The sequence below is a fragment of the Stigmatopora nigra genome, chromosome 9 (genome assembly GCF_051989575.1).
Source record: "Stigmatopora nigra isolate UIUO_SnigA chromosome 9, RoL_Snig_1.1, whole genome shotgun sequence".
Lineage (NCBI taxonomy): Eukaryota > Metazoa > Chordata > Actinopteri > Syngnathiformes > Syngnathidae > Stigmatopora > Stigmatopora nigra.
The window spans coordinates 13,461,400-13,485,997 of NC_135516.1; the positions used below are offsets into that span (position 1 = coordinate 13,461,400).

The window sequence follows — 24,598 nt, forward strand, 5'->3', positions numbered from 1 at the left end:
AAAAATAGCATCAGCAATAGTAAAAATATGTCCCCCAAAATCAGCTCCCCACTTATTGGCAAATCTGGCTTTTGTTTACATTTTGCCCATGATCTAACACACTCCAAAAATGCTATATTTAAACAAAATCTTACCACTTTATGCTTCTGGATGTGACGTTAGCAAATGGGGGCGTCTCTAGGACAGCTGGCAGACACGGGGTGCTTTGCCTTAAGCCGGATGGTGATTTCTCCTGGATGGGGGTGAGCAACAACAACGAAATTGGACCCCCGGCATCACCATGACGGTCCTCGGCCTCAGATCACTCACCTATGTCGCTCTATTTGTCATCCATCAGGTGGGTGGACGACACTTCGAACGACTCTTTATTTTTTCCACCGTTAAGCTCCCATAGCCATTGTTTTGTTGTTGTTTTTTTTACCCCACAACGAACATTTTGCCAATCTCCAATGCTTAAAATGGAAGAAAAACTTGAAAACACACTTCCCTCACTGGCATCTATGTTAAACTCGACATCAACTAACAACGTGTTTGCATATATTCTTATCGCTTTTGTAATCATTCTTGAATACATTTTAAAATGCTAGCACGTTAGCCCCGGGGCTCTCTTTGAAATACTAAAGGTTGTTAGCTTTTTTGATGTAGCATCCTAGCTAAGAGTCCCCACTGCGGCAGAAATGCTCTAACTTAAGCATATTCTATTCGGCAATTTCACAACTACTATAATTGTGTTTATAAGGTTTCTCAACATCTTTTATATGTTATGGAATGCGGCTTAAGGTGTGCCATCGCTCCATTTTTGTTCCCTAGCCCAAAAGCTAAAAAAGGTTGCTACCTTTCCGACATTTCAGGATACTATTGTCCAATATAAATTGTCAATAAAGTTTTACACGGGTGCCAATGTGCCGAATTAGGGCCCTGTGGCTATTTCCCCGAGTCACTTTCCCCACAAACGGCCATTTTGTGTCAAAGTGAAACCTGTGGACCTGTTTTTTATGTTTCCAAGTGGCAGCTGAATATGGCATGGCTCATTTCAGTGATGACATTAAAGGAAAGGATTACTGTATTTTCTTTAACTCACAGTGGGCACGTCTTCCACAAGATTTAAACAAGGCGGTGAGGAAGATAATCATATTTTTATGATTCATTTTTTCTCCTTTTTCTGCCAAGACGTAACACAAACATAATTCTCCAAATATTTGCAGTCACGGCTGCAGATTTATGACTTGACCACGTCAGTCCTATGCTCCCCCGCCGATGTCCCGGAAGGTGGTTTCCCCAACCGTATCGCCATGGTGATGAGGGGGAACTGTACCTTCTATGAGAAGGTCCGCCTGGCCCAGACCAATGGCGCTAAGGGCCTGCTTATCGTCAGCAAGGATAGATTGGTAAGGATGAGTGGATGGAAAGAAGGTTCCTTATCAATTGTAGTGACATGGTTATTATTTTGTACTTTTCTTCTAGACGCCACCAGCTGGGAACAAGACTCAGTATGAAGAGATCGACATTCCCGTGGCGCTGCTCAGCTATGCCGACATGCTGGAGATAAGCAAGGTGACGCCACATTTCGGTGCAAGAAATCTGCAAATAAAGATCAAAACAAAAATATTGACGCAAATCCTAAATCTAAATTTTATGCAATTTACATACTTTGCAACCAATGCCATTAAAACAAACAACAAAACCATAACCTAATCCAAAATGTTTAAATAACATATTTTTTTAACATTTTGGAATTATTGATGGGCAGAAAATAGTTTTTAAATGTTATCTATTCAAAGCAAAATGTAAACACCACATTGTTATTTCAGTAGATTCTTGTAGCGTATTCTACGGACTATAAGTCGCAACAAAAGGGAAAATTTTAAGTTATACTACACACGTTGAAGTGATGCGAAAAAAGGCGCATATAACAGTCAAAATAAGCACCTGGTAATGTAACATTAAGTTTTAGTTTTGGATAACTACAGCATAAAAAGATGCTAACAAGCTAATGGCTATCAGAGTGAAAAAAACAAACAAGACGTAAGTTGCAGCAAAACTATGAGTGCACTTTATAGTCTGTAAATAAGGTAAATCTAATAGTGTAATACATAATTTTGCTCAAGTCTCAACATAAGTTATTTTTAATTGCATTGTACTATGAACTGTGAAACATCAAAACGAACCCTTAAAAGTCCGCAAAATTTGAAATGTGAAAAAGCAGAACAAAAAAGTATTTCTTGACAAAGTTCTTTTGCTATTTTCGGTACTAGACATTTAACGAGGGCAGACTGGTGGCCATGTATGCCCCCAACGAACCAGTTCTGGACTACAACATGGTTATCATCTTCCTCATGGCGGTGGGAACGGTCGCCGTGGGCGGACACTGGGCTGGCAGCAAAGACCGGAACAAGTATGGGTTCGATGAATAATAAAAATGGAATCCGTGGGGAATAATATAAAAAAAAAATCTGTACCTTTATTTCCACGTAGACGCTACATGAAGCACAAACGTGACGACGGCGCCGAGAAACAAGACGAAGAGACGCTGGATGTGACGCCGATCATGATTTGCGTCTTCACCGTCATGTGCTGTAGCATGCTGGTGCTGCTCTACTTTTTTTACGACAGTTTAGGTAAGGGTCGAGTACCGTCTTTCACCACCAGGGGCCCGTGTTGATGTACGTCTTTTGCGGCGGCAGCCATTTGGGTGATTGGCATTTTCTGCTTGGCGTCCTCCGTGGGTTTGTACAGCTGCCTCTGGCCTTTTGTGCGGCGTCTTCCTTTCGGAAAGTGCAGGTGAGAAGGCTAAATGTATATATACCGTATTTTCAGGACTATAAGGCGCACTTAAAAGTCTTAAATTTTCTCCAAAATAGATAGAGCGCCTTATAATCCAGTGTGCTTTATATATGGAAAAATTAAAATGTGTCATTCATTGAGGGTGCGCCTTATAGTGCTGAAAATACGGTATATTTTTTTATGGTAGGTACAGTAATCCCTCAAATATCGCGTTTATTGTAGACCAGACATGGCCACGATAAATGAAAAAACGCCCCATTATAATTACCAAAATGCATGTTTTTGCTCCTATATAGAAGTACAATCATCATGTGTATATTTAAATATTACTGCTATAAACATAAAGAGTGATGTATTAATATCTAAATATAAAAACTTTAAATAGGGTACTCACAGTGAAAATAGTTCCTCTCCGCTTGATGTGAATCCCAAAAAACAGAATAATTGGAGTTTTAGTCCAAGTCCTTTTCTTCCTGTAGCCATGAGTGGATTGTCAGTGATATTTGAGGGATGACTGTAATTGATCATAAGCAAAATCTCAATCCATTTTTTCGTAATACCGTAATATTGCGGTCAATATAGACCAAACACAGTGCTAATACATAGTAGTAAGAGTCGCTTCCAATGATGAATTTAAAAAATAACTAAAAAAATCAATTGTATTTTGTTCAGAATTCCAGAGAACAACCTTCCCTACCTGCACAAGCGTCCTCAGGTGCGAGCCCTGCTGCTGTCGGCGCTCTGTGTGGGAGTCAGCATTACCTGGATGGTGTTCCGCAACGAGGACCAGTGAGTGACCGCCATTATGCCTGACTCGGATGACCTTATATCAGCACAACATTAACTAATAGTGTACCTATTACATCTCTCCAACTAAAATAGCTCAATTTATTGCATTGGCTAACCCTGTTTATTCACTGTGTCCATTTATTTTAGCTCCGCCCTTTTAAATGATTAGATTACTATGACAACTCTATTGAAATTGGGTGGATAAAAGACATTTGAGCATAATACTTCCCTCTACTTAATGTTTTTTGGGTCTCAGATTGGCAGATTTGCAAAATAAGTTCTCAGGAAATCCTTCCTAATCACCATAACTACTTTTGGGGCATTAATAGGGGGGAAAAAAAAGAAAGATATGGGTCAGTAATTTATTCCCACAAATCTTGTCTAGGGTATAAACACTTCTTTTTTTTTAGCAACTTGGAAAAATATGTTATCTGGACATCCCTAGTATCAACATGACTACATTTGGGGTAAAAAGGGAGAAAAAAGTTGTCATTTACATATTTTCAGGGTAAAATTGCTTCAATTTCCAAAAATAACGTAGTCGTTGGGCTTAACTTTAACCTTCAGGTGGGCGTGGGTACTGCAGGACGCACTGGGGATTGCCTTTTGCCTCTACATGCTCAAGACTGTCAGACTTCCTACATTTAAGGTAATAACAAATACACTGTGATCACATGACTATGAAACATCTTACCTGATTGGTCCTCCCGCTACTGGCAGGCTTGCACTTTACTACTGACGGTGCTCTTCGTCTATGATGTTTTCTTTGTCTTCATCACTCCTTACTTCACCAAGGTAAGCGTGTCTCGATGGCAGGAGGGTGTCATGGACGTCATGACGCGTTGTTTTTGCAGAGTGGCGAGAGTATCATGGTGGAGGTGGCGGCGGGACCCTCCGACTCGGCTACGCACGAGAAGGTGAGTGTTTGATGCTGGTTTGATGCCTAGAAATGAGTGGCTGGTTTTGATTTTGTTGGTTTGCAGCTTCCCATGGTGCTCAAGGTTCCGAGGTTGAATTCGTCGCCATTGGCGTTGTGTGATCGGCCTTTCTCCTTGCTGGGATTTGGAGATGTCTTGGTGCCAGGTGATTATGTGACCTGAATTTAAAAAAAATGAAGAAAAAAATCAATAAAATAGTCAATAGGTTAACTCATTAAATGTGTTCAATTGGTTTGAAAACTGTGATTTTTCATTGAATATTTAGAAAAAGAAATGTTTAGGAGCCAATATTTTTCATGTATTTTTGGTTTCGAAAAAACATGATTTATGATTTCACTTGTTTTGGTACGATTCAAATCAGTTTTTTGTTGGTTTTTTTTGCAGATTTCGGAATTGAAGATTAATTTTTTGTTGGTTCAAATCAGTAGTTTGGGGGTTTTTTGTTGCAAATTTTTGAATTGAAGATTAAAACAACTAGTCATTTTTTGTTGGAATTAAGAGCTTCAAAAAATATGGTACTATTTTACTAGAAAATTGTTAGCCTGTATTTTTTTCCCCCCCTGAAATACTTTTTCATGATTAACTTGATTTGCTATTCCAGTCATTTTGTTGTTTTTGGATTCAAACTTGTTTACATAAACATTTTTCAATTTAAAACCATTTGAAGCATAAAATGTCAAATAAAAATAACCAGATTTTTCTTTTTCATGCATATGACCATTTTTATCCCCAAATCTGTGAAAAACAATTACTCATAATAACTTTTTTGCGGCAATGTCTGGTCTACATTAACCGCGATAATCGAGGGATTACTGTAATTGTTACTTTTATTCATTATTTTTTTAAATTTCTTTTACCAAGGTCTGCTGGTGGTGTACTGCCACCGCTTTGACATTTTGACGCAAACCTCCAGAATCTACTTTGTCGCCTGTACAATCGGTACGTACCTTTTCACCCAAAAAACCCTGCTTTTCCCACATTTTCTTACCATTTTTAAAATCTTTTTCCACCTCCGCTCAGCTTACGGCGTCGGTCTGCTAATCACCTTCGTGGCGTTGGCCGTGATGCAGATGGGCCAACCGGCTTTGCTCTACCTGGTGCCTTGCACTTTGCTCACCAGCCTGACGGTGGCGCTGTGGCGCCGGGAGTTGCCGCAGTTCTGGACCGGCAGCGGATTTGTGGTGAATATCACTTTGATATAAACGTGTACGGGAATACAACCTATTTTTTTTTCAACTGGAGGAGAAAAAAGAGAGAATAAATTAAAGTTTAAAATTATTTCCTATTATTCCAACTGCTTGTTTCTTTTCTGGGAGGGTTATCTAGTCTGCTGCTGAAGGCTCAGCTGTCTGTCAGTTGAGATTTTACACCTATATTTTGGTGGGAGAAAAAAAATTGGAAAGTTGATTAGTATAGTTGATAAATAACATGGAAAACTACAAAATTAGGTTATTCCAGAAATGGGCAAACTAAGGCCCGCGGGCCACATACGGACCCGTTAGGCTTTTTAATCCGGCCTGCCAACGTTGACCAAATATATATTTTTACCCCAAGATGGCGCCGTTACGCGGAAGCCATTGGCAGTAGCTCTGTCCACTCTTATTTTTCATGTTTTACAGCCCCTCCTACTTTTTTAAAAATATTTTAATATTTCTTAATACATTCCTTTACTTTGTACTTTTTACTTTAATGAGTGATGAGTATGTTAATACTTAAGTCTTTTTCTTCTGTTTATGTTTCATATGTACTGTTAACGGATGCACTTTTTTATTTGTATCGTATCTTGTTCTGACCCCGCCCATCTGTCACATTTTTAACGTCCCCCAGGCCCAAAAGTTTGCCCACCCCTGGGTTATTTACTAATTCAGATGATTGGCTCTTAGTTAATGGAGTTATTTTGATATTTTTATATTTTTTTGTCCTTCAAAGCCCACCATAGCACTTGCGCCCATCAAGTGTACGCAAACCCAAGCGCCACAGCCCGCCGGGGGTGCCGATGCCGCCGATCGGAACGAAGACCCAAGTCTCCTTCCTGATACGCCCGCGGTAGAAAACGAAGAAAAGCTCAACTAAAAAAGTGTCCACCTCCATTTTGTTTTTGTTTTTTTTCTATCTTGTTATATTATGGACATTTAAATAGGGAAATAAGCAGATACCTCAGTTTTGAAATAGGAATGATAGCTGGCAAAAAATGTTCTTAAAAAAGCCAAAAAGTGGGAATTTTTACATTTTTATTTTTACTTTTTTTCCCCTGGAAATAAAAATAAAATGTTGTAGACTAATCTAATACTAAAAATATGGAATTTCTTTTAAAAACACTGACTTTATGGTATTTTTTTGTTCAAATAATTCAGCATCAATATAATTTCATCACTATTTTACTCTTATTACAAGTTTTAAATAAAAATTGACATATTTTGGGAGAATTTTCAAGAAAACTATTCATAGTTGCAAATTACTACAATATTTTTTGCCAGATTTTTTTCCATTTCTTCAAAATACTTAAAGGGAAAAATGGGACTATACATTTGAACTTTTTAATATCCTAAATACTTATATAAATTCTTCTTGGGTGTGTGGTACTAAAAAAATGTTTTTTTGCATGCTACAATGTGGATTTTCTGCCTAGTATTAAAAAATATAATCGATAGTTGAGACTTGATACAGTATTTTGGTGGAAAACAGCACTTTGGACCCCTACAGCAGTCAAGCTAGTTTGTTACAAAAAAAATGCACAGCAATTATTTTATCCAATTTCAGTTGATGTTTTTATGATGTACTATTTTATGCTTTTTTGTTTTTTCAACTAATGTATTCCTTTTAGTTGATTTGTTTTCAGTGAAATATGAAACTTGACTTTTGCAGTTCAGTAAATAAACACTTTTTATTTAGCCTTTTCTCCACTTTTTTGTTGTCTTTGTAGCATAAATATTCTTTTTTTTTGGGATAAAAATAAGCGTAATTAAATTTAATTGTCTTTTTGGGGGGAATTGGGTAATTAATTTAATTCTATATACATTACTTTGTATGAAATAAATAAGCCAAACATTTTTTTATATAGAAAAAAATAGAATAAATAGCAATTACAAATTGCTTGATTTATTTACATTTTTATTTTCATTTTTTAAGGTAGTAATTCAAATATGTATTTTCCGTGATTGGGATTTTTTTAAAATCCTTTTAACAGATAAAATGTACTAACTACCAAAAGTCAATAAAACCATAAATAACAATAAGCGTGTGAATTAAATACATGTTGCCATAAACTAATAGTTTAGGCCAAAAATATTTCAATATATCAGCAGTTTTTGTTGGTTTGAATTTAAAAGTATTACTTGTTCCAAACTGTTTTCTACAACTTAGCTTCCACACATCATTATATTTAAAAATTAAAAATAAAAAGTAGTAAAATATCATTTTCATTTGCAAAAAAAAAGAAAAAAAAATTCACTCATCCCCCAAATTTTTTTGGCTATGCAAGAACATCAATAACATGGAATCCCTTCTTTTCTCCACTGTAAAAAATGTCTCCTAACCCCGCCCCCTTATTTTAAGTGTTGATGTTTTGATAAAAACATACGTGTGTAGTGGAGTACCTCCATTTTGGCTCAGTCTCTCCACTCCTCAATTAAAGGAATATCACCTTCTCCTTTGGCTTGTCCGGTAATTCTTTCGGGAAAGGGGGCGGGACAAGGGGCGGAGCCTCCACGCCACTTCGGAAGTGCATGAAGGACTGCGATGTTTTCATGTTGCTGCCGTGTCCCGATACTTTGGAATCATCTAAGTGAAATAAAAGGAATGATCAAATAAGAACACTTTTTTCTGAATTATTTTTTTGATGTTACACATTTTTAGATAAAATTAAAACAGTAAAAAAAATAAACAGTGCTAGTCAGGGCTATTATACCACATTAGCATGTTAGCTTAGCTCATATGCTAAACCCTTTAGGGGGAGGAGACTGCACAAAGTGGCTGTTTTCCTAAAAAAAAGTCCATGTGTTGGCCACTAGTGGGCGATATAGTGAGGACAACTGGATTTCGGAAATGAAAATTTTCAGATTATTTATGAGAAAGTGAATCTTAAAGACTCCATTTTGCATTTTTCCCTTCAGTGCTCGCATATACAGTAATCCCTCAAATATCGCGGTTAATGTAGACCAGACATGTCCGCTATAATATATATTTTCAATTCCAAATTGGAGTCACCCCTATTATAACTTCACTTGTGAGTTTCAGCGTGGATTTACTCATTTTTATGAACTTAAAAAATACATCTATATTTTAAAAATAATGAATACTGTAAACAAAATCACCAAGTAGTGAATTTGTGATGAATGAAGATGCCATAATCGAGGGATTACTGTACCTACCCTTCAGATATGAGCATATTTTTAAGCTTGTCATGGAGTCGGCGACCATTTTGTATTGTTGCTATACCTGACTGGGAGACGGCCCTCAGACTACCTCCATCTTTCCCGGTGGCTCGGATGGGCACAACCTGGCTCACGTCTATAGAGGCTGGATGCAAAGAGACAGATAGCTCATTTATATTGACATTTATATACATATATACATGTATATATATATTTTTGTTTTACTGGGGCGGCACCACATACCTGCGCTGTGGGCCCTCCGATGCAACGACTTGACGCGGAATCCCTTCTCCTTCCCCTTGGACGTGGTAGCCAACTTGGTGGGGATCTGCTGCACCACCTTGTGTACCTGATTGGTGGTGCTGACCAGGTGAAGGGGCAACTCGGCTTTAACCGCCTGGGAGACGCTCATGCTTTCCCTGCGCGGCGGCACTTTGGGTGGCGTCTCCTTGGCGGGGGTGTCACGGGCGCTGGCCAGCATGACGTGCGGCCGTGAGCTGCCGCCGTTGGCCAGGCTTCCTCTGAACGATTGGTAGCTGGACAGGTTGCCGTGCTACAAAAGACGGCATTCTCATTCACCCATTGTGACCCGTGTTGTATTACTGTATTTTCACGACTATAAGGCGCACATAAGAGTCTTAAATGTTCTCCAAAATAGACAGGGCGACTTATAATCCAGTGAGCCTTATATATGGACCAATAGTAGAATTGTTATCACGATAAAATCAAATAAATCAGTCGATAGGGTACACCAACTCTACTATCGCACTGTAGACAAAGTACTGCACAGTGACTGCAGGGATATGTAGTAGTTTTTTTGTCAATACACCCAATGGACTTTGAAGGATTTGTGGATGCTGATGACGTGAATACATTGTAAAATGGCTAAACAAAGTACAACCCAACTCAGTTTTGCTTCCATTGCCTTTTTAAAAACGTGTTTTTAGTGTGCATTTGATGCATGTAGCACCAAATTAGTGTTCACCATTGTAGTATATTGGTACTACTAGTGCAAAGTTCTCACAGCCATCAAATTGGTTGTATTGACAAAAAGAAATAGCACTCGTTACTGACACTGCGGCTAAAAATAGGATGTGCCGAATAGTCGTTAAAACCCGTTTTTTGTTGTTGTTTTTTTTTGTGTGTCTTACCGGGTCGTCGTAGTTATGACCGGCGTTGACGGCCTCGGCGTACTTCTTCATCTTCTCCTCCAGACGTTCCTTCTCCTGAGTGAGGCTCTCTTTTTCCTTCTCCACGGCCTTGGTAGTCTCCCTGAGGCGTTCCAGACCTTGTTGGTAGCTCTCCCATTTCCTCTCCAGCTCGGCCGTGTCTCGAGCCAGCTCGCCCTCGCGCCGGACGCACTCCTCTTCCCTCCGGCGCAACTCGGCCTCCAGCTTTTCCGTGTAGGCGCCCTGCCGCTCGCGTTCCTTCTCCCAGCGTTGCTGCGCCTCGCGATGTTGCGCCTGTAGCTTGTGGAGGTTAGCCAGGTCTTCTTTGTGCTTCTCCAAGTTGCGGTGCTTCTCCTGTTCCAGCAGGGCGGCGCCACCGTGCGAGCGCAGGACCTGCCCGAGCTCGATTTGACTATCCTGTCGGGCTACCACGGCCTGGAGAGAGACGAAAATTCCCCATGAATCATTTCTCGCCATAGATTGGCGTCTAAATATCAAACTTACTTGCAAAGTGTACAGCCGTTGAGCTAGTAGCGTAACGCATTCGCCCACCTGCAGGGGAAATAAGGTAAGCGACGGAGAGAGGTGGACTCGTCCTCGTCCCCAATCGTCGGACGTCACCTCTGCCTGGAAGTGACTGGTGGGTTGAGGACATTCTGACGTCCGAGTGTCGTTTTCGGCCTTTGCGAGAGAGGGAAAAAGTCATGTTTTGAAGCGACGGATTCGTCCGAGCGACTCACCGGCGGCTCTTCGCCCTCGCAGTAGAAAAAGATCTTTTGAGGGGAGTCGTCCGTTTCAAGTCCCGCCTTTTCGTCGGAGCACCCGTCATCTAGTTAGCGACATATAGAAAAAGACTGATTGGCTGTCAGACTGGCTAAAACTTGATCAACATAGGACAATGTTGCACAGACAATAAGAAAACAAGAATAAATCTGGATTGTTTTTACTGAAAAGTGACTCCCTACAGATTTTTTGCCTTATGGTCAAAAATAAAAATTAAAAATAAATCTCCGGCCTTTGAAACAAACCAATAACCTAAATTCCAACCAATTGTTCTCCTCATTAATGATTGCAATTTCCCTTTTTAGGCGATTAAAAAAATGCAAAATGGCAGTTATTTACTCAAATAGGGCGCACTTAAAAATCTAAACTTTTCTCCAAAGTAGACCAATCAGTATGCAATAAATTAAAAATTCTGTAAATGTCGCTGTATGACACTTACATATTGACTGTCTAGGTACATTGCTTGCTGACACGCTATATTTATGTAGTGAAAAGGCGGATATGTGAAAGGTTAATGCACATGCGCATATTATGCTTAAGTTGGTACACAAAATGATGACGAAATGATCAAAAAACGTATCAAATATAGTAACAAGTTTACAGGTATGAATTCCCAGCCATTCCAGGTGTACATCTTACCTTTCAGAGTGTTTACAGACGAGTTAGCGTCATCAACATTTTGGTGGGACCTCCATTTTAACATGTGATGGGCCTCCTGGAAGTTAGCGGGATCTTTTGTGGATTGAAGGAGCAGGTTTTGAAGGTTCTCCACTGTAGTAAAAAGGAATTACGTATTAAAAAAAAAAGGAAAGTGGGCTTAGTTGGTTGGCTTTTACCTTCATGGATGGCCCCCCTGAGGAGGCTCTCTCCCTGCTGGAGATCAGTGGGATCTCCTCTTAGCAACAGCCCCCGAGGCTGGATCTCTCGGTCGGTCAAGTCTTCGTACATGGAGCTGAAGATGTTGAGCTTCTCCGACAGAAATTGCGTGATGTGCTCGTCTCTCAACTTCAGACGCTCTGCTCGTTGGAAATGTCTTTTTTGTTATGTTACGAACGCGCTGCCGTGCAAAAAGTCGAATTAGAACAAATTAAAATGATTTTCATATCCAATATCCGATTTTGGGTGTTTTTTCGGTGCTCGGACGTTTGGTTGCCTGGACGTTTGGTGACAGAGTTTACTGTTGAAACCAGCTCTCAAAATTATATTCATGAGAAAGAGTTTAATGTCCAAGTACTGTTTAATGTCCAAGTACTGTTTAATATCCAAGTACTGTTTAATATCCAAGTACTGTTTAATATCCAAGTACTGTTCAATATCCAAGTACTGTTCGATATCCAAGTACTGTTCGATATCCAAGTACTGTTCGATATCCAAGTACTGTTCAATATCCAAGTACTGTTTAATATCCAAGTACTGTTGAATATCCAAGTACTGTTGAATATCCAAGTACTGTTTAATATCAAAGTACTGTTGAAAACAGTAGATATTTAGATATTACACTCTCTCAAGAATATCATTTTGAGAGCTGCTTTCAACATTACTTAGATATTAAACAGTACTTAGATATTAAACTCTCTCTCATGAATATAATTTTGAGAGTTGGTTTCAACAGTAAACTCTGTGACCATTTGACCAGCGACCAATCGTCCAGTCACATTTTCTTCAGAGGGTTGAAACCAATTCATTTGTTTAACGTTCATTTCTATGGGAAACATTTGTTTGAGTTACGACTAAATCAACATACAAGCTCAATCCCGGAACAAATTAAGCTCGTATCTCGATCTACAGACAATAATGTGACGTCTCAACTCTCACCTTGATATTCTTGCAGTCGGCTCGACAGCTCCTGGTAACGTTTGTCCTCCTCGGAGTAACTGGACCGCAACAACAACACAAAAATCAGCATTTTGACATCATTTGAAACATTTTAAGAGCAACAATAGCACAAATTCTATTGATTCCATCCCTCAAAAATGCAACATTGTCTCCATTTCAAATGTCAAGCAACTGCTTTGAGCAATTTTTCCGCATTTTACCGGTTGATGGCGTCCCACATGCGCCTCATCCAGGCAAGGCGTTCTTCCTTGGAGCCGGCGTGCAGTTCGTACATCTCGTAGACCCCCTGCGGGGTGGTCGTGCAGGCACAGATGAGGAACATGGCCTTGTCCGAGTGGGCCACTTCTCGTAGGATAAGGTTTTCCAGAGCGATGACAGGCGGTTTGTTGTCCTGAGTGAGAACAAGGTTTGGAAGCCATGTTGCCAGATGTCAGTTTTATTTTGGTCTTGCGGTTGCCAGATGAGATTTTTTTTTTTAGTGAGACTCACCATGGCAGCAAAAGTAAACTTTTGATCTTTCTCTTGGAGGAGGAGAAGCATGTCGGATAGCAACACAGCATAAATATCTGCAAAAAAAGTAAGGAAGTTGTTTTAAAATCATATGCAAGTCAAATCGATTTTTTTTACTAAAAAGACAACATTTTTAGCATTCGTTTTTGAGGATCTTGACAGAAAATATACTCTTTAATTTATTTTCCATAAAAAAAAAGGAAAAACTGTTATTTTTTTCCTCATTTATATAGATTTAAATATTAAAGAGTTTATTGAATATTTAAAATGTGGACATTTAAAAAAATGTGGATTTACTGTGGAAAAAAAGTGTTTAGATTTTGAGTTAGATTTGATCTACTTAAAAAAAAGTGGAAAATGTAAAATATTCTGTAATTTTAACAAAACTAAACACTGGAATAAAAAAGTACACCTTTTTTAAACTAAAAAATATTCTCTTGACATTGAGTTTTATCATAAAACACCCACATTTACTTTTGTGGACAACATAAAAACCTCTGGGCTGCAAAAACATAAAATAAAAATCGGACCGCTCACACTATACCAAAAAATAAATAAAAAATAAATCAGAATGGCACTAGATAGTGATTTTGTATACACCAATATAGAAAATAAGCTGGTCTGAACCTTTGTGTCTGCCAGAAGATTTCCAGGAGAGCGATCCTGAGTGCAACATGGTCCGCTGACCCTGGATCAGGTCCTCCCTGCGGATCAGTCGGCCGTCCTTCAGCCGGCCCACCGACTTGGGCTCCAGCCGAAGGCAAATGTCCCTTAGACGGGAGGCCAACTGGTACTCCCACACGTGCTCGTCCACTTGGGAGATGGTTTCCTTGATGGCCGCCAATCCCTGGACCAACGACTCGTGTTCCTCGCCGTCGACTGAGAGGAGCGGGGAAATATATATTTTTTTATTTTCTGGTATGTACGAGCGACAGCGTTTGAAAAGGCCATTGCGTTGAAAATGTTACCTTCCGTGACCTGTAGAAGTCGCTCCACCAAGACGGGGTATTTAGTGATTCGCTGCGTCACCAGCAAGAAACACTCTGGGACTCCCAATCTTCTCACCAAGTTTAGCTGACCAATTTTCTGGGAGGACACATGTTGACGGTTAAAAATACATGGCAACTAAAAGGCAAGGATCGTGAGTCAGAGCTAAGGGCAGATAATTCGATAAAATCAATTAAAAAAAAAAATAATAATATCTCTGTATAGTGGTGTATAGTGGGTGTATAGTTGTGTATAGTTGTGTATAGTTGTGTATAGTTGTGTATAGTGGTGTATAGTGGTGTATAGTGGTGTATAGTGGTGTATAGTGGTGTATAGTGGTGTATAGTTGTGTATAGTTGTGTATAGTTGTGTATAGTTGTGTATAGTTGTGTATAGTTGTGTATAGTTGTGTATAGTTGTGTATAGTTGTGTATAGTTGTGTATAGTTGTGTATAGTTGTGTATAGTTGTGTATAGTTGTGTATAGTTGTGTATAGTTGTGTATAGTTGTGTATAGTTGTGTATAGTTGTGTATAGTTGTGTATAGTTGTGTATAGTTGTGTATAGTTGTGTATAGTTGTGTATAGTTGTGTATAGTTGTGTATAGTTGTGTATAGTTGTGTATAGTTGTGTATAGTTGTGTATAGTTGTGTATAGTTGTGTATAGTTGTGTATAGTTGTGTATATTTGTGTATATATAAGTATATTTGTGTATATTTGTGTTTATTTAGACAACATTTTTCTCACTGAACTATGCATTTTTTTGCTGATGCGTCTTATAGTCCAGCAAGTACAGTAGTATAGTTCTGTCTACATTTTTGATAATACACTTTCTTTTGTAGCCATATTTTTAGCCTGGCAAAGGGCCAGAAGAGCACAACCTGGCATACCGCCAGGCTTAAAAAAAATACTTTCTCCCACGCCCACTCAATCATCTCGAAAACTACAAAGTTAAAGTAAAGTTTTGGCATGTGACGTACCTTCACCAGGCTTTGAAACTTCTTATTATTCTGCAGCATCTCCTTGTAAAAGCTGACTGCATCGCTATGACGACTGCAGAAAATACTGTACCACTCCTTCATTTTTGCCCCAACTGAACCAGAAAACTAAAAAAATAAAATAAAATCAGTAAAAAAAAAACATGGAACTAAAAATAAAGCATTTAGTTGGACCACCTGAGAAATGAGGATGTCTCCCAGCTCAGTGATCTGGTAGCAATCACCACTTCCGTCTTGTTGACTCTGGCTCAGGCGCAGTTTGAGGTAATCGAGGAAATGCTGGTGTAACATCAGCAAAGCGTCCACGCCGGGGAATAGTCTGGCCATTTTGTCTTCGTCCAAAAGCAGCGAATGGCCAAGCTCGTGCATGTAGACGTGCCGGAGGATCTTCAAGGTGCGTACGTGGTGCATCTCGGTTTGCATTAACTCTGTAAAAATGGAGAAAGAGAGCATTTGAAACTAACCAAAAAAAATTAGGGGGATTTTTGGGTAATTATTGTTATTGTGGGACCTCCCTACGGTTTTTGTATCATATTTTATTGATTAATTTGGTTTATTTGGGGAAAAATGTATTGGAAGGACTAAAAAGTGTGTGCATAGTGTGTTATATAAAGATGTAAAGTGCACCGTAGATGACATCTTGTCTTTTGACGGAATCCCGTTCCAGAGTTTTTAGGTAGTCCGGATTAGCCGCCGTGCTCCAAGACTCCGCCTCCAGGCTGCGACTGTCACGTTCCAGCCCATCTCGTAGCAAGGAATAGTGACCATCTGGAGGATATGTACAGGCAATATTACTTACTGTAACATCTAATCAAGCAGTACAGATGAGGAAAACAAAAATAGAAAAAAAATACTGCATATTTTGGATTCCATTTTGAAGGACAAAAGCATTTTTTTTTTTAATAACGGACATCACAGATCAGAGATTTCAGCCTAAGAAGCCAAATTCAAAGCATCCCTATCTTTTAAAAAACATTGCAAATTTTGTTTTCTATTTTGGAGGACATTTTTTTTAATTTATTTTTTAAATAATGTTTTTGATTGAACATAGTGAAGGAGTGCTAATATTTCTACCCAAGCCGCCAAATACAAAGCATCCCCCATATGTGAATTAAAAATACTGCATATTTTGTATTCAATTTTGGAGGACAAAAACATTACAAAATGTTTTTTATATAATTGACATCATAGTGAAGGAGCACTCCGATTTCTGCCTAAGCAGCCAAATTCAAATTACCCCCATATTTGAAAAAAAAAAAAAACATTTTGTACTCCATTTTGAGTACAAAAACATTTAAAAAACATGATTTTTTTTATAACATACATCATAGTGAAGGAGCACTGATATTTCTGCCTAAGCAGCCAAATTCAAAGCATCCAGTGTAGTGCCAAAGTGTAGCTGACCTTCCAGATTGATTGGCTCAGTCAGGGAAAGGGACTCTTCCAAGACCAGCCTTCCTCTCGCCGCGTCCACATCATCCATCCGTGCCGAGATGAATCTATCAATGGGTTAAAAGCGGGTCGTTGTCAAAGATGGCGCCCGAGGAGTTCAAGTGTATTTGTTTTTTTTCAGCGGCTGGCGTGTAATGTTGCAAAATGTGTGTGGAGTATGTGGAGGAACCAGTCGATCCGAGTAGTGGCGGCGATGGCGGTGGCGCACCTTTAAGCGTGACCAAGTGCCCTTGTACGATGACGTTGAAGCTTTGTTGTCATGCTTGGACCCGAAAGGACGCCGGGAACTCCATCGGGAACGCTGAATGGACGCAACATGAGAAAAAAAAACATGAAATACAACAAGGAAAGGCCTATTTGACAAGGAGACAAAATGGACCAAAAGCATTTAGGCAAACGTGGTTCATTGTCATAGAAAATTCTAGAGAGCATGTGTGAAAGTGGCGGCTCGGGGGCCAAATCTGGCCCGCCGCATCATTTTGTGTGGCCCGGGAAAGTCAATCATGAGTGCTGACTTTCTGTTTTAGGATCAAATTAAAATGATAGATATAGATGTATATTAAATGTCCTGATTTTCCCCACTTTTAAATCAATAATTGTCATTTTTAATCCATTTTTTTCTGTGTTTTTAGTTCAAAAATCATTTTGTAAAATCTAAAAATATATTTTAAAAAAGCTCAAATAAACATTATTTTAGATCTATAAAAAAACTGAATATTTAGGGCTTTTAATCCAGTTCTTTTAATCCATTTATTTAAATAATCAATTTTTTCTGTGTTTTTAGTTCAAAAACTATTTTGTAAAATCAAAAAAAATATATATAAAAAAAGCTAAAATTAACATTGTTTTGGATCTATAAAAAAACTGAATATTCAGGGGTTTTAATCCAGTTATTTTAATCCATTTATTTAAAAAAAACAACTAAATATTACATCTAAAATGGTCCGGCCCACGTGTAATGGAGTTGACATTAAAGCAGCCCGCAAAGCAACCCAACTTTTGAGTTGTTTGCGGTGTGTACTGTGGTTTGCTGCAAGCCACCTGACAGACTCGCTGTTCTAGTTCCGTGTGTTGTCGTGGGGGGGGGGGGGGGGGGGGGGGGGATGACCTGTCATCTGTAGCGCTCACTCCAACATTTGAGGTGTGGCTGTGACCTCACGACTCGTCAGTGTTGGAAGGGGAAGCCCGTTTTATTGCATTTGTTCCTACTGCCATACCGCCAAAGGTCACATACCTGTGACACCATGCTCTTCTTTATTCTTCATTCATTTTCCCAACTGATTATTCTCACCAGGCTTTCTGGGGGTGCTGGAACCTTTTTTTATTTTATAAATGGATTAAAATCCCTGAATATTCAGTTTTTTATAGCTCAAAAACAATGTTTATTTTAGCTTTTTTATATATTTTTAGATTTTACAAAATGATTTTTAACTAAAAACTGGAAAAAAATGATTAAAAAATGACAATTATTGATTTAAAAAGGGGAAAATCAGGAAATGTAATATACATCGATACTCTTCATATGAATTTGATCCTAAAATATAAAGTTAGCATTTATTTAATTTCCCGGGCCATTTTTTTTCAGCAAAGGTCAGCGGGGCAGTTAAAAATTGGCTACGAGACGAAAAGGCGTAATCTCAGAGTGGGCTAGCCATCTGTCGCTATATGGTCGCTTGAACGTCACCCCAGGAAAAACAACAAAGGGAAAGGTAGAATGATTTAGAGTGCTTTTTGTGTGTGCAGCTTCCCTGCAAAAACACGACAAGATTACAGCAAACAAAGCCAAATAAATGGCGCTAGGACAAACCAGCAAAACGCCGTCTCGAACCCAATCTGACATTATATTACTATATCTATTTTTCATTTGAATTTGATCCTAAAATAGAAAGTCGGCACTCATGATTAACTTTCCTGGGCCACAAAAAATGATATGGCGGGCCAGATTTGGCCCCCGGGCCGCAACTTTGACAACAGTGGTCTACTTATGTTTTATCTAAAACTAAATTAAATTAATTAAATTCAAATGAATCTAAAAATATGCTACATTTTCAAATGTGTGTTTATGTTAGCGTAATGATTTTTTTAAACGTAATTAACCTAATTTGCCTTTTCATTGCGGGGGCGTGGCATTTGGCATTGTAAACTTCCGCACTACTTTTTGTCGAGCTCGGTTAACTGCTCGTGTATTAATCCGCGAGCAGCATGATATGAAACTAGCACAACTCACGAGCAATAAAACAAACAAACAAACAAACAAAAACTTGTCAAAACACTTGATTTCGAGGCTGAAAATAAACAAAGTAGGAGAGAAAGAAGTACGAGTCAGCTCTTTGTTATTTAAGAGGAACACTTTCGACAAATAAAACAGGTGTTTCCGATTCTGTAATCAGCAGGTGACTTGACGATGTTTGCTACCATGTTGACTTTTAAACCACAAGTATCAAACATACATGTTTCACACGTTCACAATTCCCTAGAAAACTAAAAGAAGCATTTTATTCTTCATTTAAAGTCTGCAAACCGGTCAAGCTGGGCAATCGAGCTTGGTTTTTTTTGACATTGTCCACACAAACACAATGTCGATCTCGTTTAAAACAGCCGCAATGGTCGTATTTCTTACCTGTAACGAGGCACCAGGGGATAAGGAGGTTGTTTCGTGGACGATGTGGTCGTGTTTCCTCAAGTTTGTCCGATAATGGCAGCGTGGAAAGCAGATGGATGGCAACCGACGAACAAGCGCACTTCGGCGTGTAAGCAAGGCGAGGGAGGGTGTCCGTAAACACGGAACAGCCTCATCAGGTAAAGGGGAGGGGTGCCACTCAAAAAGATGGAACGGCCCACTTTCAGTTAAACATACACACGACAGTTCTGGAAATTAATATTTCATTAAAATGTTCGAAATTATTCATGTCATGCTTGGCTGTTTTTGTCCTATGAAGAATTAAAACCGTTTCTAAAATATGACAATATTTATAGCACTAACTTTGTGCTGTCGATTAGTTTGTTACTTTTGCCTTCTCACCAACGATATCCCTCCGCCAATACTCTTTAATTTCGGCCCTACACATTAATAATCAAGTGGTAAATTCCGATGAAATAGGTAATTGAACGTTTATATTCTTCAGTTTAGCTTTATGTTTTAAAAAAAATAAATGTATAGTTATTGTTTTTACTCCATTTGTACTATAATACAGTGAGGGTAGTCAACTAATGAAGAAAAATTGTAATGCTAATGTCTGTTAGCATTCTACGTCAATTCGGCAAGAAATAATCTCAAAAACGGTTTTGTTTGTGTGCTTAAATGTTTAGAATATTTTTATGTTATCTCAACTGCTTGCCATTGATAACAACACGTCTAATTTAGTTAAACAGGCAGTACTGGCTATATATAGTTAGACATCTACTCTAGCGCCCTCAATGGCAGCCAATGGGTTAACAAGTGATATGTCCAGTACTAGAACACAAGCATAATATCAAATGTTGTTTTTACGCTTGCATTTTCAGGTGACATGGACGAAAGTAGCATTTTTGGTAGTGCTAGTTTTCTACATCAACCTGCCCGGCTGTTAATTGTGGAAGCAGTGCCGCCCTGGTGGTCAGACACCAGTACAGTAGTCTGCAATGCCCTCAATAACTTCCTAACCCTGGCCGCAAGTTTGAAAGGCCCCCGCCGTCTTCCTCTTTTCAGCTTATATTCCATCACCAACCAGGCGGACCGTCTTCTCCCATTTCTGAGCGTCAGCTCGGCCAACTTGCCCAGTTTGCGCACCGCCGTGGATAATCTTCGATCCATTCCAGGTCAAGGAGTCACCCCAGAACCAACTAGCGTAGGCCAATCCCTACAAGACGTGGTGCTCGCTAGTCTAAAGCGCCTTGACGACGACGTGAGATTCGGTAGGACCAACATCTCGTCCGTCCAGGTGACCGTGTTGACCAGCCGTCCTGGACGAATCACGGTTCGTCTTTTGGGGGACGTAATGAAGGGCGAGATCATGACGCCATCTGTCAGTTTTGTGGTGATACAGTTGTACACTTGGGAACGTTGGAGTGAGTATCAACTCCCAGCTGAAGATCCAGAAATGGCGGAAAGTCAAGTGCCGGTGGAACTAAAGCAGGTTGAAAGCAATGTCTTTGCTGTGGAAGCCGTTTTCAAACAATGGCTTCACGACTATGGAAGAGACAGTGAGCATCTTCAGATTCTCTTACGGGGATGTCCAAATCCTGTATCCATCAAATGTGACATCCTAGAGTGCCTTATCCATCCCAGTTTTCTCCTTTGGAAAAATCCAGAGTCCACAGAGACTCCATGGTCCGCCTCGCAGGCGCCGAAGATATTGCGAGCCGTCAAGACAGTCCACGCTAGCGAGAACTGTCAAAGTTTGTCCTACGGGATGTCCCCGATTGTACGCCCAACTACCAATGGCCGACAAAACTGGGAGGAGTTTGAGGCGAACCAAAACAGATTTCAGGCGCTAAATCAAGCGCTGGAGCGTAGCGAAGAAGTTCTGGTATTGCGGTTAGAACTCCCTCAAAGTGGTCTTCCTTTGTCTTCATTCTACGTCCTCAGACCTAGCCCGTCCCTCGCCATGCTTCTGAGTCCAATCACATGTGGGGAGTTGTTTCTACCATTCACATTCCCCGACCAAACTCGGGATAGTCCGGCAGAAGTCGTGGAACTGATTGACAGTTGTTTGAGTCAACTAGACCGGGATCACATGTTGAACCCCAGTTCCCTGAGCGGCAACGTCTACCCATATTTGAGGTCCACAAGCCGAGGGCCGCAAAACCCACCACTAGGAGGACAAAAGATAACAAGCAAGTCATTCAGAAAGTCCAACTCGATGTCTAAAGCTCAGCCTGTCCTATTGCGGCCGGTCCAGAGCGGCGGTTCGGGGTCCTCGGATCCAACTTTCGGCCAATCGGGTCCACCGACTCAAGCCCAACCGACGAGAGGGGGTGCCAGAGGTAGAAGGGGATTGGGTCCCAAGTATGGACGTGGACGCTGGATGGGAGGGGGAGACCAATAGAGCGAATAAGCCAGGTTTCTCCTATTGAAAAAAAGCAGGTTGAGTTAGGAGGATGACCCATAAAGCCGCCAGAGGGCGCTGTTATTCCATTTTTTTGTCCTTAGGGCGAATGTAGTGTTCTTCGGGTGTTCTGTGTACATTGTTACATCTATTAGCAAATATTTTGAGAGTATATTGAAAAACAGGCAAGGAATTCAACAAATATAAAAAACTTATTGGAACTAAGACAACTATTAATTAGAAAAATCTTTTTTGGCATTTAAAATGAACACTTTTTTAGTATACTTTCAAAGGATGATAATTTATCTCGATATACTGCATTTGTTTTAATTCTAATGTTTTTATTTTTTATAATTTTTCTGTAATATTTTTATTTTTGTCAGATATTGCCCCCCTCATATTTATACTATGTGTTTTTTTTAACTATTTCTTGTATTATTTTTGTATTATTATGGATTATTTTTCACTGATAATTAGCAAATATTTTTGGAAGAATTTACAGCATGAATGTTCCATTTTGTCATTGTTGAAAATAATTCACTAAAATTGGAAATAAACTATATAAAAGTTAAGTAGAGGCTTTCCTGGAGGATGCACCTTACTGCATTATTTACATTTTTTTATTTGATCTCGTTATGGATGATGATGAGGATGATGCATCAAAAAAAATCCCATAATAAAGCAAAAATAACGACCAAGTGCTGTTGGTTGATCACGTGTTCACAAGTTTGGATTTGAAAGAAAAAAAACAAAAACGTAGCGACATGTAAAAAGTTCTGTGAGCAACAATATGAGCTATTTACACACAAAAAAATACATCAAAAATTTCATGAATATGCCATATATATATACACGGTAAGTTAAAACTGACAAAAAAATGAGTATACGTTGTCGGTTGGGGTCTGTTTTGAAACACCTACCTAAACAAAAAAGGAAAAAAAAGCAGCTTATTGGTCGATGTTGGTGTTTTTTTTAGTTTTTTTTGGGAGAATATCCTTCAACTGTAGATGAATAGAAAGTAATAAATAAAACCCAAAGATGAAAAAGAGAGAGATCTTGGGTGTTGTATACTTTGTGCCATTTTTTGAAATACTGTAGAGAACTTGGAGTAAAAAAAAAAAAAATTCAACCAAAAAAATTTTTTTTTTTCAACCAAAAATTTTTTTTTTTTGAAAATATGTGTCTTCATTAGTTTTAGTTTAAGAAAGTCACTTTGACCCTCCCCCAACATCAGAAAATGAATTTTTTGAATGCCAGAGTGGGGGGACCCCATTTTTTTGTTAGTGGTGCCTTGAGATACAAGTTAAAGGCAAAGACAACCATTATATGTATTCCAAGGGAGAAAAAAATGATTGGATTAAAAAAAAACATGATATTTTTCTGCTGTGTCATCATAGAGAAACATGTAAATAAAACAAAAAGCAGTATTTCCTGGAAGCGGCTTCTCGTGGCAGCCATTTTCTCAATGCTGGTTGTTTTTTTTTGCGTTTAAAATGTTATTTTTCTTAACTCAAAAGACGTAAGAAATCCACAATTTGTGTACTTACATACTTTGAAGGCCTTCCTTAACGTGGTCAAATGTGTCATCTTTCCCTTAAATGTAGTTTTGCAGTTTTGGTGCCATCAAACGGCACTTTTTTTATCCTCCCGCTTTTCCTTCAAAGTCCTTTAAAAAAAAAAATGAAAAAAGGTGAAAATCGGCTGACTCGTACTTCAAGGCACCGCTGCAATGTTCATTATATGGTACAAAATGCAAAAAAAGGAAGCCTTTTAACACAAAAACGTCTTTTCGCAGTTTTTTGTCTTATCTGGGTCGCTCCACTTGATAAAGTCTTGCAAAAAAAAAAAAAAAAATGAGGAAAAAACCCTATTTGATAGAATCCCAGTTCCTCAAATGTCTGTTTTTTTGTGTTTGTTTGATAGCAGCCTTGTTTCACAGTTGAATCTTTACTCCACAAATTGGCAATATTGATATTTCTTTCTATTTCTATTTATATATGTACAATTTTACGCAGTTGGTTCCGCGTATAAAAAAACAACAACCAAAAAAACGCACTGTAGTGTGTGTATGTGTGTGTGGTAAAGAGTAAAAATCCTGAGATATGAATCGAGCGTGTGATTGGTTGGTGACTAAAAACTAGTTTTGGCGAGTTCCGGTTAGCAAGGGCTATGTCGGGGGGGCAGGCCCATTGAGCGTCCATTACTCTTGCCGCCATTCATGTGCGCAAAGGGGATGTGGTGTTCTTCGTAACTCCCGCCCCCGCCGCCGCCGTCACGTTGGCCGTAAGACGAAGGGTCCAAGGGGATACTCTCCATGTTGTCCACGTCCAGGTCCAAGTCGTCGGCACTCTCGGGCGGCTTGTTGTCGTCGCTGTAGAAGAAGGAGCGTTGGCGGTAGGACGGGTGGAGGTCGTCGCGGAGCATGTCGATGATGTCTTGGAAGGATGGACGCATTTTGGGGTTGTACTGCCAGCACACCTGCATCAGGTTGTGACTGGAGACAGGAGAAAAACATGGAAGTTGTTATGAGTGGATGGTAGAATGTGGGTGGGTTGAAAGTTGAAAGCGACAGATGGGTGATATTTTGGGAGAACTAAAATGTCACAGGTTGGACAATTTGGTGGACAGTAATCCCTCGAATATTGCATGGTAGCAAAAGTGGCTTCCGCTTAAGAGTTTTAGCGTGGATTTTCACACTTTTATGAATTAAAAAAAACATAGGTATATTTATTTTTTAAGTTCATAAAAAAGTATACATATACACATATATACATGTACATGCATGTACATACATACACATATATATATACACATACATACACACACACACACACATATATATATATATATATATATATATATATATATATATATATATATATATATATATATATATATATATATATATATATATATATATATATATATATATATATATATATATATATATACA

General features: G+C 39.0%; 4 protein-coding genes across 6 annotated transcripts in view; 2 read left to right on the top strand and 2 right to left on the bottom strand.

Annotated features, from left to right (window-relative positions):
- The first annotated feature begins 164 nt into the window (after nt 1-164).
- Nucleotides 165-7,414, top strand: sppl2 (signal peptide peptidase-like 2). The gene is made up of 15 exons (XM_077724528.1): nt 165-337; nt 1,006-1,116; nt 1,206-1,388; nt 1,465-1,554; nt 2,256-2,395; nt 2,476-2,618; nt 2,685-2,781; nt 3,457-3,573; nt 4,141-4,222; nt 4,294-4,368; nt 4,428-4,490; nt 4,557-4,656; nt 5,373-5,450; nt 5,532-5,692; nt 6,441-7,414. Exons 1-15 carry the CDS (start codon nt 281-283, stop codon nt 6,582-6,584), a joined length of 1,641 nt encoding a protein of 546 aa, XP_077580654.1. The 5' UTR covers nt 165-280; the 3' UTR covers nt 6,585-7,414.
- arhgef18a (rho/rac guanine nucleotide exchange factor (GEF) 18a) lies at nt 4,517-23,320 on the bottom strand. Of its 2 annotated transcripts, XR_013327388.1 has the most exons (23): nt 23,193-23,320; nt 19,239-21,666; nt 16,827-16,919; nt 16,571-16,665; nt 15,794-15,934; nt 15,344-15,594; nt 15,149-15,274; nt 14,151-14,268; nt 13,810-14,061; nt 13,162-13,238; nt 12,873-13,063; nt 12,652-12,710; nt 11,673-11,852; nt 11,476-11,607; nt 10,794-10,882; nt 10,675-10,734; nt 10,558-10,605; nt 10,036-10,488; nt 9,128-9,437; nt 8,949-9,029; nt 8,108-8,291; nt 5,500-5,747; nt 4,517-4,669 (listed from the first exon to the last, which is right to left on the bottom strand). XR_013327388.1 is itself a non-coding variant. In XM_077724527.1 (20 exons), the coding sequence occupies exons 3-20, from the start codon at nt 16,647-16,649 to the stop codon at nt 8,140-8,142; spliced, it is 2,799 nt and encodes a 932-aa protein (XP_077580653.1). In that variant the 5' UTR covers nt 16,650-16,665; nt 16,827-16,919; nt 19,239-19,676; the 3' UTR covers nt 7,606-8,139. The 2 variants fall into 2 exon arrangements, 1 of the variants encoding a protein (XP_077580653.1); XM_077724527.1 differs by lacking the exons at nt 4,517-4,669; nt 5,500-5,747; nt 23,193-23,320 and having other exon boundaries at nt 7,606-8,291; nt 19,239-19,676.
- On the top strand, nt 19,101-21,950 carry m1ap (meiosis 1 associated protein). Of its 2 annotated transcripts, none has more exons than XM_077724529.1 (2): nt 19,101-19,417; nt 20,123-21,950. In XM_077724529.1, exons 1-2 carry the CDS (start codon nt 19,333-19,335, stop codon nt 21,643-21,645), a joined length of 1,608 nt encoding a protein of 535 aa, XP_077580655.1. In that variant the 5' UTR covers nt 19,101-19,332; the 3' UTR covers nt 21,646-21,950. The 2 variants fall into 2 exon arrangements, with proteins under 2 accessions (XP_077580655.1, XP_077580656.1); XM_077724530.1 differs by lacking the exon at nt 19,101-19,417 and adding an exon at nt 19,649-19,718.
- The window catches only part of insra (insulin receptor a), a 38,455-nt gene continuing 36,104 nt past the window's right edge, over nt 22,248-24,598 (bottom strand). Inside the window, exon 21 of the mRNA XM_077724533.1 lies at nt 22,248-24,139. Coding sequence (XP_077580659.1) covers nt 23,803-24,139 — 337 coding nt within the window. The 3' untranslated portion in view covers nt 22,248-23,802. The remainder of the gene's footprint in view (nt 24,140-24,598) is intronic.

What these genes read in the sequence shown, in the direction of transcription:
- sppl2 (XM_077724528.1), top strand. Translation starts at nt 281, where the DNA reads ATGACGGTCCTCGGCCTCAGATCACTCACCTATGTCGCTCTATTTGTC. An exon ending in CTCTATTTGTCATCCATCAG is followed by an intron (nt 338 to 1,005) that starts GTGGGTGGACGA and finishes TTATGTTTCCAA; the next exon opens with GTGGCAGCTGAATATGGCAT. An exon ending in TCACTCCTTACTTCACCAAG is followed by an intron (nt 4,369 to 4,427) that starts GTAAGCGTGTCT and finishes TTGTTTTTGCAG; the next exon opens with AGTGGCGAGAGTATCATGGT.
- m1ap (XM_077724529.1), top strand. Translation starts at nt 19,333, where the DNA reads ATGGATGGCAACCGACGAACAAGCGCACTTCGGCGTGTAAGCAAGGCG. An exon ending in ACACGGAACAGCCTCATCAG is followed by an intron (nt 19,418 to 20,122) that starts GTAAAGGGGAGG and finishes TTGCATTTTCAG; the next exon opens with GTGACATGGACGAAAGTAGC.
- arhgef18a (XM_077724527.1), bottom strand. Translation starts at nt 16,649, where the DNA reads ATGGATGATGTGGACGCGGCGAGAGGAAGGCTGGTCTTGGAAGAGTCC. An exon ending in CCAGTCACTTCCAGGCAGAG is followed by an intron (nt 10,606 to 10,674) that starts GTGACGTCCGAC and finishes TTTCCCCTGCAG; the next exon opens with GTGGGCGAATGCGTTACGCT. An exon ending in TCGGAGGGCCCACAGCGCAG is followed by an intron (nt 9,030 to 9,127) that starts GTATGTGGTGCC and finishes CTTTGCATCCAG; the next exon opens with CCTCTATAGACGTGAGCCAG.